The sequence below is a fragment of the Aedes albopictus genome, chromosome 2 (genome assembly GCF_035046485.1).
Source record: "Aedes albopictus strain Foshan chromosome 2, AalbF5, whole genome shotgun sequence".
Taxonomy (NCBI): Eukaryota; Metazoa; Arthropoda; class Insecta; order Diptera; family Culicidae; genus Aedes; species Aedes albopictus.
Genome location: NC_085137.1, coordinates 69,672,695 through 69,689,415, shown reverse-complemented (window position 1 = coordinate 69,689,415; position 16,721 = coordinate 69,672,695). Strand labels below are relative to the sequence as shown.

At 37.7% G+C, this 16,721-nt stretch overlaps 1 protein-coding gene across 1 annotated transcript; it reads right to left on the bottom strand.

Moving 5' to 3' along the window:
• Positions 1-13,467: 13,467 nt before the first annotated feature.
• Positions 13,468-15,009, bottom strand: LOC134286068 (uncharacterized). Its single transcript, XM_062847635.1, has one exon. The coding sequence runs from the start codon at positions 15,007-15,009 to the stop codon at positions 13,468-13,470; it is 1,542 nt and encodes a 513-aa protein (XP_062703619.1).
• Positions 15,010-16,721: the final 1,712 nt, after the last annotated feature.

Below are 16,721 nucleotides of genomic sequence, written 5' to 3'. Positions count from 1 at the left end.
TGTGTGTTTGTTTGCCTTGAAGCAGTGTTTCAATTACTAACACCAGAATGAAAAAAAGGACCCAAGGAAACTGATTTATATTTTAATGTTTTATTTCCAGAAAGTACTACACTAAGGTCTTTTTTTCCACGGGGATACGTACCGTCCAGTGCTGTCATAGTAAACCAGAGCTGGTTATCACTGTCCTTGAATTTCTTTGAAAATGACTGCAGGGATTCTTCCAGAGATTCTTTCAGGAATTTCCCGGGGATTTTTTCTTGGCACTTCTTGAGGAGTTTGTCATGAAATTTCTCAAAACATTTCTCATGAAATTAACCCTCTAATACCCAATCCCGCCTTTAGACGGGGTATAGTTTGAGCATTTTTCTAATTTTTGTTTTTTCAATCGGTTCATTTATTTGGGGTTAACTTATTTTTTGTATTTTATGTACAAATATAATTCTTATACCTACAACATAGTTAGTATGGGACGGAGCCAGGATACTCGTGGCAGCTCGAGATTAGTGGGTCACATATGCTTTTAGGATGGGAGTGGTAAGGACTGGGGGTAAGGGTTCTCTGAAGCTTATCCGGAAGGTATAACGTAATGGCGTGTTCGTTGTCTTCATAGTGATTCAGCACCAGATTGTAGCGGGCTTTTCACCTGCCGGATGGCCAGGAACAACACAAAGACGAAAACAGAGAAAAAAAAACTGGGGGAGAAAACACAAGTGAATGAAACCTTTATACAAGACAAACGAAGAAAGTCGTAAATGCATAGCATATAAATAAGTGACATCGCGAGTGCCCAGCACATCTCTCACAAGAACAAAGGGTTGTCTACCTCGGGCCTCAAGGGTATCCAAAAGTAGTGCTCTGGAGGCGTCATTATCCGGGCATTGTAAAACTACGTGGTCGATGTCATCATAACCGGAACCGCACTTAGTACAAACATTGCTCAACGCGAGGTTAATCCTGTGTAAATGCGCATCTATCGAGTAATGGTCGGACATAAGCCTTGACATTACGCGAATGAAATTTCGACTTACATCCAAACCATGCCACCACGCTCGCAAGAAAACATTAGGAATAATGGAATGTAACCACCGTCCCAGCTGGCCATCTCGCCAGTCATTTGCCAACTTTGAAGAGAACTCTGGCGAACAAAATGGAAAAAATTATCATGTGAAATTCTTCTATCATAGATCTCACCTTCCTGTGCGCCCACCTTTGCGAGAGAGTCCGCCTTCTCATTGCCATAAATTGAGCAATGTGAGGGGACCCATACAAAGGTAATCTTGTAGGATCTTTCGATCAGTGCACCCATTTGCTCCCTTATTTTTGTAAGAAAGTAAGATGGATGTTTTACAGGTTTCATCGACCGGAGTGCCTCAATCGAACTAAGGCTATCCGAGAAGATGAAGAGATGGTCTACGGGCATGTTGGAAGTCATCCCCAAAGCGAAGTTGATTGCTGCCAGCTCAGCAACATAAACCGAACAAGGTTCCTGAAGTTTGCGGAAGGCGGTGAAGTTTTCATTGAAGACACTGAAACCTGTGAATCCATTTATGCGAGACCCATCAGTGAAGACTCTCTTACAGGAATTGACATTTTGTTACTATTCGTTAAAAATGCGAGGAATAGATATACATCGAAGTTGATCTGGAATTCCATGAATAGCTTGTTTCATGGACATATCGTATTTAACAGAGGAACTGTCATTGGTGAAGTGTACACGAGGTGGATTATGACCTGGGAGGCTTATGTCAGATGACATGTAGAAAAGATAGATTCTCATAAATTTTGACTGAGTATTCAGAGTGAGCATTTCTTCGAAGTTTTCAATCACAAGTTTGTTGCTCACTCCACACTTGATAAGAAACCTTAGCGAGAGCGCCCAGAAGCGATTCTGGAGAGGTTTCACCCCTGCCAGGACCTCTAGGCTCGCATTATGCGTTGAGTGCATACAGCCGAGAGCAATACGCAAACAACGGTATTGAATTCGTTCCAACTTTATTAGGTGGCATTGCTGCTGAGAGGAAACAGAAAGAGCCATACTCGAGAACAGAGACAGTAGTCGTTTTGTAAAGTTTTATGGGGTCTTCCGGGTGAGCACCCCACCATGTTCCGGTAATTGTGCGTAGAAAATTGATCCTTTGTTGACATTTTTGCACCAAATACTTAGTTTGGGTACCCAAGTGCCTTTTGAATCAAACCAGACCCCAAGGTATTTCGAAGTTAAAGACAACCGGACAGATTATTTAGGGAATTTTGAAATGGTCTTTGCAACATTTCTGCATGTGGGCCTTTTAAAGAAACCACAGCATCATCTGCAAGTTGTCTCAGCGTGCATTGGCCTTTCAAACAACTGTCAATGTCTTTCACATAGAAATTATAAAGCAAGGGACTTAAACATGAGCCTTGGGGTAGGCCCATATAGCTAATTCTGGAAGTTGACAGTTGCCCGAGATTGAAGCTCATATGTTTTTCTGACAACAAATTATACAAGAAATTATTTAAAATTCCTGGAAGTCCACTATTGTGTAGTTTTTCTGACAATGTATCTATGGAAACTGAATCAAAGGCACCCTTAATATCCAAGAAAACTGAAGCCAGTTGCAAGAAGAGCCATAGAGAACTCCAGCATGGAGAATGGTCTGTCCAGAGAGCCGTCTCCTGAGGAAGCTTCCCAAGAGAGCGGTTCAGCTGGGACCGAGTCTGGGCAGACCTTTTTCGCGAAGTTGAATATCCAGCGATTGGAGTATTCGTCACTCTCATTAGAGAATGAGCGGTTTCGCATGTTGCGAGCCACTCTGAAGTACCATGTCTAGGAAAAGCTTTGAAAGCATCAGATTTTTTATGATATAACTGGGTACAATCATTACCCCAGCCTAGTGTGGCTGGTCTTCTTTTGAAGGTTGCACTAGGAACACGCCTTTTTTGTGATTCTAATGCGCTCGTGTAAATCAGTTCAGACAGGAATCGATGCTCATACAAAGGTGGGAGTGGATTGAATGATTCAACTCCAAAGGATACCGCTGCTGCAAATTGTTGCCAATCGATATTCCTAGGGAGGTCAAAAGGAACCTGAATTGGTTGGTCTGATCTTTCACTATTATGTTTGATGGTGGTTATAATGGGCAAGTGATCACTACCATGAGGATCTTCGATCACCTTCCGCGAGCAATCGAATGATAGTGAACTTGATCCCAGTGATAAGTCAAGACGACTTTCTTTGCCGTCAGATGCAATACGTGTCACTTCACCTGTATTCAAAACGTTCAAGTTGAAATCGTCGCATAAATCATAGAAAATGGCCGCCCTGTGATCGTCATATGGTTCGCCCCACCCAGTACCATGTGAGTTCATATCACCCAGAATTAAAACTGGATGTGATAGTGAAGAAACTGCATTCCAAAGTTGTCGGCGGTTAATTGAAATTCTTGGAGGTATGTAAATAGAAGCTACGCAAAGTTCTTTACCTTTTACGTTTATTTGGCAAGCGACGATTTCTACGCCAGGGTGAGTCGCGATTGGAATTCTATAAAATGAGTAAGTCTTTTTGATCCCCAAAAGAACTCCCCCATAATGGTCATCTCGATCCTGGCGTATAATGTTAAAATTGTGAAAGTTGAGTTCATCTTCAGAAGAAAGCCATGTTTAACAAAGGGCAAACATATCACAGTCAGAGTTGTGAATCAAAAACTTAATCAGGTCTAATTTAGGTTTTAGACTATGACAGTTCCACTGTAGCAAAGTGATCATATCTTGTACCTCACTTGATGAATTATCCATCGAAAGATATGATCGCAGCAAGGAGGGGCCATGATTGTGTCAGATTCCGAAGATATTCTTCTACTGTAGGTATAAACATATCAATAATGCCTCTAAAACTTTCTGGAAGGCCGAGGGCATCATATAAGCGATCCACGAGAACCCTAATATTAAACAGTCCTCGCTTGCGTCTAGGAGGCTTGCTTAAACTGCGAGGAACTTTAGTAGCTTTTTTCTTGCTACCTTGTCGAATATTTCACTCGAAGAAACGGTGAAGGCGAGTACACCTTTTTATTCCCTTCCATGGAAGCCGTAGATAAGCGTTTACAGTCTAGGATAGCCACATCGGGGATTGACCTATTTTTGAAACGACCAAAGCCGGTCTTGATGTCCTCACATGTCAGCGTTTCGTCGAGGATCTTTCCTTCCACCTCCACTTCTCGTGCTGGCACATAGACCGCGTATTCAACAGTAAACGCTTCGTGTTGAGCAATTTTATTTGCTGCTTTGTAGCTAGGTGCGGTAACACGCAGCTTGGATTCTTTCACTTGGTTATTAACGGTCATAGGATACTTACGCTTCAGCTCTCGAGAAATCGAAAGCATATTCAATGGTTTGCATTTGCGCCGGAAATAGACAACGCAAGGCCCAGGCGAAGATTGCTGATAAAACCGCGTACGAGCAATGATATCATTGGGAGGCGTTTTGCCTCCAACCGAATCGTCCATGTGGAAACAAATTTATGCAAAGTATGTCAAAGTGCAAAAGAGGAAAAGAAAAATCTTAAGGTATTAACAGTTCAGTTTCTTCTTTAGGGCGAGAACTGTTTGGTTCGTTAAACAAACAATGTTAATAATATAAAAAAAATATAAAGTACTAATAATATAGGAATTCAATTCTTATTTTTGTTTTGGGACACCCTGTAGGATGTAAAAAAAACGGTATTGCGAGAGAAAAGAGAAAAAAAACTAATAACAAAAAAAAACAAAAAAAATATGTTCTGTTATTTACAGTTTGTACACCCTCATCCATATACAGTAGTTTGGGAACCATCGTTATGGATGTCAAAAAACACGTAGTCGAATGTGGACTGGGGATACAATAGTCCATTTTACGAGCCAATTTTATGAATGAATTTTGACAGGAGGTAGCGTCCAATAACCCGTGAAAATCAATATCATCATCAACATTGTTGTCACTTCGTAAAATGGCTCATAGACAAAAGCGATCAAAACAAATTGGGCGGACAAACGAGTATATCGAAAGAGTGATAGGGTGTCTGTACCAGTTATCGCACTACCTAAGAAGAGCTATTTCTACATAAATAAGAAGAAGACCGTTGAATGTCATCGATATGTCAAATGATTGATTAGCATAATGTTGAATACCATTTGAATTATTTTCACGTACAACCTATGCTCGGGTTTTGTTCACACAAATTTGGAGAAGTTATAAAGCATCATGTTGTGCACCAACTTAATTTTTGTTGTTCAAAGTGTTTTACAAATGTACAAGAAAGTTGTTATTTGGCTTTGGCAAAAATGACTGAAAATAAATAAAATGCAAAAATGTTGAACTCTCACGAGAGTAATTATTTGCTCTCATGTTGAGAACACCTATTATGAAATAAGAATTACATATAAAATTACCTGAATCCGGATTAGAACTCGAGACCTGTCGATTGCCAGCCGCATGCCTTCCTATCTGTGCCATCCTAGAGATGGTGAGTTGGAGCACCCAAAGCAAAACATCATCTTCCCATGACTCAATAATGATCACTCCTGAACTTGTGTTCAGCAGTGGTGAATTACCACAGAACATGGTAATCAACTGAATAACGCCTTATACTTCAACAGCTGTTCAGCCCAAAACACGTGTTTTCCATTCTGATTCCGCTGTCAGTATTTTTATCGCACGGTGAGAAAACTTGTATCGAATGCGGTCAAAAAGTGGTCCTTATTGAAGATATTGTTTCCAGACGAACTAATTGCGATATGAATATGTTTTTATTTTTATTATTAAATATCGATCTTTAAAAATGCATGACAATATGTGGTGCGGTATAGTCTTGGACATGGTTTATTCACAGCATCTGTTCAGGTAATCTGCCCATGCCCAGTCGAAGATCCGTTAAGCATTTTTTTTATTTATGCTTTTGTCATGGAATCTTGATATTATGTTCAATAAATAGTGCATAAGGATGTTTAGGGATACTTGAAATGTGTCGATTTTTGAATGCTGTTTGGTTATCTAGGTGACTGTGAGAACAATATTCAGTAAACACGACAGCACTGAAATGTCAAATGCATCGATCCAAGCGTCTCGTACAATCGAACTGCTGCAGAAGATAAAAAATATAATAATCAAGGTACAAGATATCTTGTTACAGACTAAAAATAATAAATAAATGCCTCATTTTTACGTTGATTACTTCTCTTGGCACTCAATGTGAAACTACCTAATTCTATTCTGTTTGATTTTATGTGATACGTTTAAAATTTTGGATCTTTAATAACTTGGTTGTCCAAACAGTTTTAGTCATGATTTATCCCATAATCCGAACAAAGTTCCGAGTCAAACTATGACGGGCTGAAAGCGTTTATTTGACAAGTGAAAAGCACATTGTTCATGAGCATATGCTTATCGATACATCAGCTTAATAAGATGCAGACAAATGTTTTGTTGAACTCTTTTGTTAAGGAATCAATGCTTGTCGAATAAATTTCTTGTTAAACTTTTGAAAAGTGTTTAAATTTATCATTGTTGATACCGATGAGGAAAGTCGAACATTGACTATTTTTTCAATTGAAAAATCATTTAAACAGTAATGTGTAGAGCATAATTTTAGTTCAGCTATCATTACCATTATTAAGCAACAATTCAGCAAGCTTGCTTGTTTGTGACTTGCAATTGTTAGTTGGGTTATATCTGTTTGGTGAAGGTTTTTCTAGTTACGAAAGTTTAAAAATAGATTCTTCATTTCGATCTCTAAATTCTTCAACAAATTACAGTTCATTCTGCTCATCTCGATATATCGAGATAGGATGGCCCTTCAACATGCGGCGAATCAACTGTTATTTGTTTAAATATTTGTTTGATTGACTTCTCAAGACATGTTTGACACTTTGGGAAACTTTTTAGGTCGAAAAGAAGTTCAGCTTGTATCGACCGAATGGTTTTTTTGTACTGGAGAGATTTACGAAAATAACCACGTTACAAGAAATCTCTCGGGGGTGGCGGCCAGCCGCCTGTCACCGCAATACTGCCCCACAGGAAAATAACGAGCCAACATCTCTGGTTCCCACTTCCAGCCGCCTCGTTGAACACAATAGCGGCGGCTCGGCGGTTTGGTTCCTCATGACAGCGCAAAGTTGGTAAACAAACATGATTCCAGGAGCAAAAATCAAAAGCGGCGAAACTGTTTTTTCACAACCAATTTTTGTTTTCACATTTTAAAATCGTTAGTTTAAGCAAAACATGATTTTTAATTTCGCAATAATTTATTTAAAAATGAAGTCATAATAGTATCAGCTCGATCAGCTCGTCTTCGTCACGGGAAAAAAGTTTCCATAAAATTGAAAATTGTTATTGTTATGATTCAGCCACAGTCAATAATCGTTCCTGGATTCGAAAACATGGCCGCGTGACAGGAGGCTGGTGGCGGCATGATGGTATGGAGAGGGTTCTGTCGACTCGAATGGACGGGCATTCAGGGATGTGCCGAGCTCCTGAACCTGAAAAATATACACTATCGTTTCTTGCAGCAACGCCGTTAAACAAATCAGCCAACGTTTTATCAAGATCTTGAATACACTTGTTCACACGGTTCAAGCAACTTTAGCTTAGTTTCGTGAAAAGCTTATTCAGATTAAAGAATGGTCAGCTTCTTACCCTGACCAGAACCTAATTGAGAATTTGTAGGGTTGATTATAAAAGTAGTGTGTAAATAAAATAAGCCATACGGATGTTTTCCAAATCTAAACCGTGTAGTTGTTTGAACGTGGAATAAAATCCATTAATAGCTATTTATGCAATGAGTTGCAAAAAGATGATTTTTTCAGCACGAGTTGTACATTTATCCAACGAGGCTTGCCGAGTTGGATAAATACTACGAGTGCTGAAAAAATCGAGTTTTGCAACGAATCGCATACAAAATTTTATGCAATGTTTTTTTCATAATGCAACGCATTTGAGTTGCATAATGTTCATAATGCAACCCAAATGAGTTGCATTATGAACATTACGCAACTTTTTTTCATTATGCAACTCATTTCAGTTGCATAATGAGCCAGTCCGGAAAAGTAGGTCATTATTATACTGAAATGAGTCAGATAAAATTGAAATTACAATGCTGAATTGCATAAAAGTTAATTAAAAGTATCCTGGATAGGCTGTTTGAGCCTATTAAGAACAAAAGGGAGACTAATCATTATTGATATGTTGAATGTTTTGTGTAGCTTAAATTAACTAAAATGAATTCTCGCTTGGATCTATTGTTATGAAACAAGGGAATTTATATAAGATTATTTATCAGATTCAGAGAACACATGTAATATCGAATTATTATTTTTCTCATGTCTACTCTAAATAATGAATTAAACAGGAGAACAATATGATTCGAAAATAAAAAGAAAATCGCGTTAAGTACTGTTCCTTTGAATTCCACTAAGAATTTGCATCCTTTGACAGATACGTATTTCGACCTCAACTGTAAGGTCGTCCTCAGTGTCTTGTACTTGACTCGACTGCATACGATAATGTTTTTATCGTCGCTTTATTCAGCGTAAACGGCAGAGAAACAAGCAAGTGGCATAGGTAAGGTTACGATAAATAGAAGTTTATAAATGGTTCAGAAATGGGTTTCGAAAGATTCCATCATGTAACACAATTGTTTTCATTCAGCCACGAAATCCTTGACAAATTTACTCTTAACCTTCTCTAGAGTGGGTCAACTGGAGAGATTCTACTCTCTGTTACGTTTTAGTGTACGCCATCAAGATGAAAATACCTTTAACGGTGTTTAAAACTTTAAATGTTACTTAAGAATTATGACTTTTCAGTGTATGTAATATAGATATATTGGGTAAGGGAAGAATATCCGGATATCGCGAACTTGTCTTGGATTTTCTGAATACCGGACATCATGCTCATATAAAGTGTAATCATATTGAGTGGATTCAGAAAACAGATTTTGTTTTGTATTTATGTAAAGGTCATCAACATGTCACTTGAGTTTTGTTGAAAGAAAATGTTAAAACCTAAAAAGGTACCAGGGTAATTAGGGTTTTTTTGGTTTATTTTGGTTACCATTTATTTGAAGATAATTCAGAAAGGGAGTTCATAAATTTATTGAGTTTTAAGCTAATAATAGATACTCTACAACACAAATCAGATACGACGCGAGATAAGAAACATCAGCTTCAATTCTTGAAGTAACTGTAAGAACTTTGCTACAGTTTTTAAAATAAATAAGTGATACCCGAGTAGAAGAGAATTGCAAAGAACTTGCCAGTTTTACCATAATTTTACTGAAAGTAAAATATTAAATGACATTGTTAGAATAAACAAATAATAAACAATGGATAATTTGAATATAAAATTGACATACAAAGAGCAAAAAAGTTGTAGGTTGCAAATTGCAAACTAGAACATTATCGTGTTTATAGAACAGAACAATAACACATTCATTACTATTATTCTCAATCTCTACATTGCTTCTCTTGTCTACTTTTAGCCTAAATAGTTACAATACATTTCGTTCCCGTTCATCAGGCGATTACCTATGCTCCACCTTTTGGTTTGCCAGTTCAACCTGCAGGGTTATTGAGTCCAAGATGCAACTAACTAACCAGGTCAAAGGTTCCAATGCATCCTTCATTGAGGCCAGGATTCTACAAATCAACCAACTCAGAGGTTGCGCTATGAATCCGTTTTTTTTTTTGAGTCCAAGATGCAACTTACTAACCAACTCAGAGGTTTTCAATGCATTCTTCATTGAGGCCAGGATTCTACTAATCAACCAACTCAGAGGTCATTTTATGAATCCGTTATTGAGTCCAAGATGCGGCTTACTAACCAACTCAGAGGTTTTCGGTGCATCCTTTATTGAGGCCAGGATTCTACAATCAACCAACCCAGAGGTTGCGCTATGAATCCGTTATTGACTCCAAGATGCAACTTGCTAACCCACTCAGAGGTTTTCGCATTTCATAGAAGTCAGGATCGAACTTATCAACCAACACAGAGGTTGAGCTCAAAAACTGACATACTAACCAACTCAGAGGTTATTCTATGAATCCGTTATTGCGTTCAAGTTGTGACCGAAATACTTAGTGCAACCAGCTCAAAGGTTTTCGATACATCCTTTATTGAGACCAGAATTCTACTAATCAACCAACTCAGAGGTTTCTCTTTATGAATCCGTTGTTCAATCTATAGCTCAAGATACCCACAGACTTGAACAAGTCACTAAAATTTCAACACAAGAATTTCGAATGTTGTACTGTTCGAATCAAACGTTTAATTCAATACTTAAATGCAACGTAAAAAATAAGGTCAGATTAAGAACATTTTTAAACGTTTTCAATGCGCAACCAATTTGTTAGCAAAGATACAAATAATAATAAATTTACTGATTTTACCGATTCAACACCTAATCAGCTAGAAACTCCATTCGACATTGTCAGTTCCTATGCACGAATAACTTCGTTTTTGCGTTTAATATTTGTTTGCACAAATAAATTGAAAGATTAAATCGAACAATGCAGCGGTAGTAGAAAATAATAGAAATAAAGCAGCACACGATTGTGCAATTACAATCAATTTCAATAAAAGTTCAGCTATTCAGAACGTACAATAGTATGAATAATCTTCTTGCATGCAAAATGAATCCACCGAACTTCTTAATAAATCTTGCATGAAAGCTCACTAAATTAATTGCCGGTTTACTCACTTGACGTACAGAATAGTAGTTATCTCACAGAGCATGCGTTCGGGTCCGTTGATTTGAGTCAAATCTCCCAACAGAATTCCTTGTCGTGAGTTAGGACTAAAAAAAATTGAATAATAAGCTTAGCTGCCGGTGGACGCATAAATGTCACATGTGCAAAAACAGACAATCGAGAAAATCACGTCCAAAGTTCGAAATAGTACATTGTCTCAACTATGAAGCATAAATGTCGAATCGTGTTCTAACATCAACCAATTTTGAATTTGAGCACTAATTTTTGTTTTAGAGCGATTTTAAAATTTCATAGGATTTCCAATGAAACGTGACACTTATGCGTCCACTTTTCAGAATGTGACAAATCGGCGTTGCATTTTTTCAACAATTTTCGGAACAAACTACCTATTTTTATTTCCTTATATTATAATACACCATGATACCTACATGGTGATAAGCTGCAAAATCTCAATATTGCCAAAAATGCACATGTGACAATTATGCTTCCACCGGCAGTTAGGGACCAGAATGGGCTAGCTAGATATGAAAGATTCAATATGTAACCGGATCTAAAGGCTAAGTCTCCCATCTACTAGATCTGTATGCGACTTATATTAATCGTGAATATATGCACTCGAGTTTAGTATTGCATGTATTGGTCATATGAGGAATGGAAATTAATCAATTTAGTGTTAAAAATGTATGCCATATTGCTTCGACTGAATGATGACTGATAATTACTTCGAAACAAATGCAAAACATCGACAATCTTTATTTTGTCGATCATTGAAAGCATTTTGTGCGTGCACGGTCTGGGTGGTTTCATAATCATCTGTATTTTCACTTCACCGACTAAAAATGGATGAAGATAATTATTTCTCGCATTGGTCATCTAAATGCTCATATGCACTAAATGTGAAACAAATTGAAAAATTTACAAAATTTTACTTTTTACTTTCAACTTGAACATGATTTAAAAAAAAACAATGCGCAGACCCCTTGTGCTGCTGTCACTTCACTCAACTAACGAATCGAATTCGTTGGTTGAGTGTAGGTTGTGGCTCAACGAGCGAATTCCGACTATGCTACTCAAATGGTATATTATTAATTCTTCAATGAGTCCAAAATGCTACTTATCAACCAATCCAATCACAGTTCTTTAATATTGTCTATCCGGTTGGAATCAAGACAGACGTTCAATCACCATTTTCGAGCTACCACCTTGATGATACACAGAATGGTATAATTATAAATACTATCGTCGGTGTATGATACATTTTTATTAGGAGTATCACAAATGCACTAATAAAAAAAAATCTCGCGAGATTAAACCATTGATCAATTGTTACTGTTACTGCCACGGTGCTTCATTTACCGTTATTATCAAAAAAAATATACCATCAAAACCTGAAACGCCATTCTCTTTCTTCATCATTCCTACACCTCTGGACAAATTTTTAAAAAAATCGTTAGACGAAATTTTGAGTTACGCCCTTTTAAAGGGCCTAACCCCTAAAAAATCAGGTTTTCTATAGAAAACATCATATTTCATAACAGAAGCATGTTTCTGCCATCAAAATTTGAAACGCCATTCTCTTTCTTTATCATTTCTACACCTCTGGACAAATTTTGAAAATAATCGTTAGGCTAATTTTTGAGTTACGCCCTTTTAAAGGGCCTAACCCCTAAAAAATGAGGGTTTCTATAGAAAAACATCATATTTCATAACAGAAGCATGCTTCTGCCAACAAAATTTGAAACGCCATTCTCTTTCTTTATCATTCCTACACCTCTGGATATTTTTTTAAAATATTCGTTGGACGAAATTTTGAGGTACGCTCTTTTAAAGGGCCTTACCCCTAAAAAAATAGGGGTTTCTATAGAATACCATCATATTTCATAACAGAAGTATGCTTTAAAGTCCAAAATAATTAACAGTATCATTCATAATGCTACAATTTGATACTATGCACTAATATTGAATGCATTGTGTATAAAAATTAGCCATTACGCCAGTATAAGGGAAGTATTCTTTAACCTGTAGGATAGGGACGTTGTTGGCTTCATTTACTATTATAGCCAGAACAATATACAATGAAAAACATAAACGACAGTTCATTTACTTTTTCATTTATATAGTTAATGCACACCCATAAACTGAATTTCAAAAATAATGTTGGTCAAATTCTCCAGTTACGCCCATTTGAAGGTCATAAGTACTTATAGTAGAATTATTATAAAACTTAGTTTCATTTAATCACGTTTATTCTTCGGTAACGTAGTTTAGCAGTTAAATATAGAACTATCATTACAATTGATCATCTCAATCCTTAATTTTGTATGTTTATTAATTGAAAACAACATTCACCAATAAATCTAACGAATGAGATAGGCACATGCCATCGCTTGTTTTGTCTTTAAAAAAGCAATACAAAAAACTTAGAGTAAGGTGGGGCAAAAGTTCGACCTTAGTGGTTTTGTTTAAAAAAAATCTGAGTATATCAAATAATATTAAAGATTTAGTTCGTCATTTTACTCTTTATTGGTTAGTCCTCAGTTTGACAAGGTTTTTTTTCAAACAAATTCATTTTTTTGGAGATTGAATCCATTTTTTAAAACTACTCTCGATTCGAACTCTTACCCCACCAGTGGGGCAAAAGTTCGAATCAAGTGGGGCACAAGTTTGAACTTCGAAGCTGAGTAGTTGATATAAAGAAATAACAAAAATAACTGCAATTCATATAACAAAAAAGAATAACAATAGCGGCAAACTACTTTTTCTCAATTTTCACTTTTTTCTTTGGAGGTTTTGGATCGCTGAACAGCTTTTTGCGCCGAGTGGTAGACTTGGAGTTCTTCTGTTCTTGCTCTTCAGCCTTCAACTCAAGCCTTTCTTTGAATGGTGTGCTTGTTATAATTTCGGATTTTTGTCCTCTCTTCCTTCGCTTTTGCGGCTCGTCCCGCTTTGGCAGAGGCCTTATTTCAGAAAAAGGAACCGTTTCTGTACGCTGATCCTGATTCGACGAAGCATCTGCAGAGGATCCAACAGCACAAGCTGCCTCAAAAGACTCCACAATATTGCGGAGAGACGCCACAAGAGGTCCAAACTTCTCGCTGTATCCAGCCTGTGGATCAGATGCGTTAGAACAAGAAGCAACAGCATTTGCAGCTTGGGGTGTGCTCTGTGTTGCTGGAATAACAGGACGCAAGATGAGACGCTGGGATGATGGGTCTTCGTTCGACAGGCTTCCGCTTGTCGTATTCTGTCCTTTTGCTTTCCCTTTTTTGCGGCAATCAATCGATGTGGATGGAATTTCTGATTCATCATTTCTGGGGATGTGCATTACTTCCGGATCGACGTTCTCTTCATTTCCCTTATTGTTGGTTACTTCGCTTGGCATAAAATCTTCATCCGTAAAAACGCCTGGATTGATAGGGACGATTCCACACATCCTGAAAGCATTGACTGCCTTTTCAATGCTTGCACATCTACCATAAGCAATTCCGAAGAGCTCTGCCACCTGATACTGAGTGATCACTCTGCCAGGATGTGTAACAAGCCAGTTGTTGCAAGCTTCAGCATAGTTGGTCTTGAGCGCCTGGAAGAAACATCGGTCCAATGGTTGAACTTTGTGGCTGCTATGAGGAGGAATCGAAAGCAACACTATTCCGTTCTCTCGGCAGTAAAGAACTGTTTTCAGCGACTGATGCGAACTGTGGTTGTCCAAAATCAGCAGAACGGGATTCTCTTTTGTGGCCTTTGTGCTAACCTGGAAGTGTTCTACCCATTCGTAGAACAAGTCGGAGTTTATATATCCTGTATCCGAAATAAACATTTTCGATCCACAAGGTGCTCCATCCATAAGTTCTGGTTTTTGGCGCTTTCTTTTAAAAATCAACGCTGGAGGCACGTAACTCCCTTGTGCGCTTATGGCACAAACAGCTGTAACCAACTCTCCTCTCTCACCGGAGCTAATTTTGCCTACAGCTTTTTTGCCAGTAGCAGACACAACCTTGGGGACATTGTTGGGCACCGTCGACATTCCAGTCTCATCCATGTTGTATATGCGATCCGCGGTGAATCGGTACTTTGTGGTGATTTCGCGCAAATTGTTGAAGAATATGCCAACCTGCACTCGGTTGAAACCCATCATCCGGCCAAGGCTGGTTTGCTGAGGTGTTCTGAGAGATAAGTTGTGCCTGCGCATGAACGAAAGCGCCCACTCCTTCCCAGCTGTCCGCGACTCTTGATTGAATCCGCTGGGGATGTTGTTGATGTCGGCATACTGATATACTGATCTGCGGAAATCCATAAACGATAACACAAGTTTACAAAATAAAACGAAAGTCGTGAACTTTTGTCAACGACCAAAATTTTTGAAGCACAATTTAGGGCTGATTTCGAAACCGAGCTTCAAAAAATTTTAAGTAGAACAGTTTTTGAGTTTTAGCTAAATATCGAGTTTTACAACTTTTTAAAATATGGAATTTACTTAAATTCAAATATCTTGCATTTTTTTTAACCAATTTTAAATCTTTTTCCATAAATTAAAAGCTGAATACAATACCATTCGATCATCTGAAGGGAGGTTTTGCGTCAGATTGATGAAATTCAAGATATTGACGAGTTTTAGGGACAATCTCCTGAAATTTTAGCAAAATTTTCAAAAATTTGTGAAGAAATGTATTTTTTTCAATAAGAAATAAACAATTTAAAAATTCTTTCTCAACGTTAATTTGGCATATTATATGTAGGCGAGTTACAGTAAAAAAATCAGCGCAATCGGATCAACGATTACGGAGAATGATATGTGTGAAGTGAGCGACTTTGCTTAAAAATAGAACAAAAATCGATTTCAAATCATCAGCCTTGTATGGAAAGTCGAAAAAATTTCCGCTCTACTGTAATTTTTTTCCTTGTGGTTTTCGAACTCAGGGCATGATTCTACACTAAAAACCATCATTAGCTTACCGAGTTCAAAAATGCTGTAAACTAGTGTAATCCATAGAAGCATTCGTCGAGGGTTTTGCAGTGGCTTGCTAGTTCATTTTCTTGTTCCGTAGTGAAGGTTGGCTTGAAACGACCAAGTTTCTCCACGCCGTATCCCTAAAATAAAAAACAAAATAAAGCAAAAAAAAATATTGGAATTCGAGGGATTTTACCTTTCTCAGTCGTTTTCGCAATGCAGCTTCGGTGATTCCGATGCTTTTGGCAATGGCAAGTTTCGATTCCCCATTCGCTATCCTCTGCCGGGCTTGTTCGAGCAACTCGGGGGTACAAACCGATCTCTCCGACTTTCGCACGTAGTTTCTGCAAAAAAGTGTATTGATGTGCAAATGTGGTTAGGAACTCGAACTTTTGCCCCGCGATTGATTCGAACTCTTGCCCCATTAGACACCCGACAATGTTTAGCAATAATTCACTGAATTAATGTACAATTACCAAAAACAACTCACCGCATCTTTCGAGGGAGCCTTCAAGTGTAATAGATCACAATAACAGATAGGTGAAATTGACAAATTTGCACAGAAAACACGTTTGCCGCGGATCGAAAAATTACTTTTCTGGAGACCAAAACAAACTTTTCCGAAAAACTCAGCGCTTCTGACCATAAACAATGTTTATGCTAAGTTTTCAGCTGTCAAAGTACTGACCTTCCCATGACAGTGCAGCCAGATTTATTTTTGTTTATACTGTTAATTTATTAAAAGAAACTTTTGCCCCACTCGAACTTTTGCCCCACCTTACTCTACGTCCCACGCTATGAATGGCAATTGATACAAACATGATTGCTTCCTACATGTTTGAAAATACTTCCCTTATATTAGCGTAATGGCCAATTTGTATACAAACATCAATACAAATAGCCAATATTAGCGCATAGTATCAAATTGTAGCATTATTAATAATACGTTTTATTATTTGGGACTTCAAGGCATGCTTTTGTTATGAAATATGATGATTTTCTATAGAAACCCTGATTTTTAGGGGGTTGGCCCTTTAAAAGGGCGTAACTCAGAATTT

Coding starts and splice junctions, on each gene's coding strand:
- LOC134286068 (XM_062847635.1), bottom strand. CDS start 15,009: ATGGATTTCCGCAGATCAGTATATCAGTATGCCGACATCAACAACATC.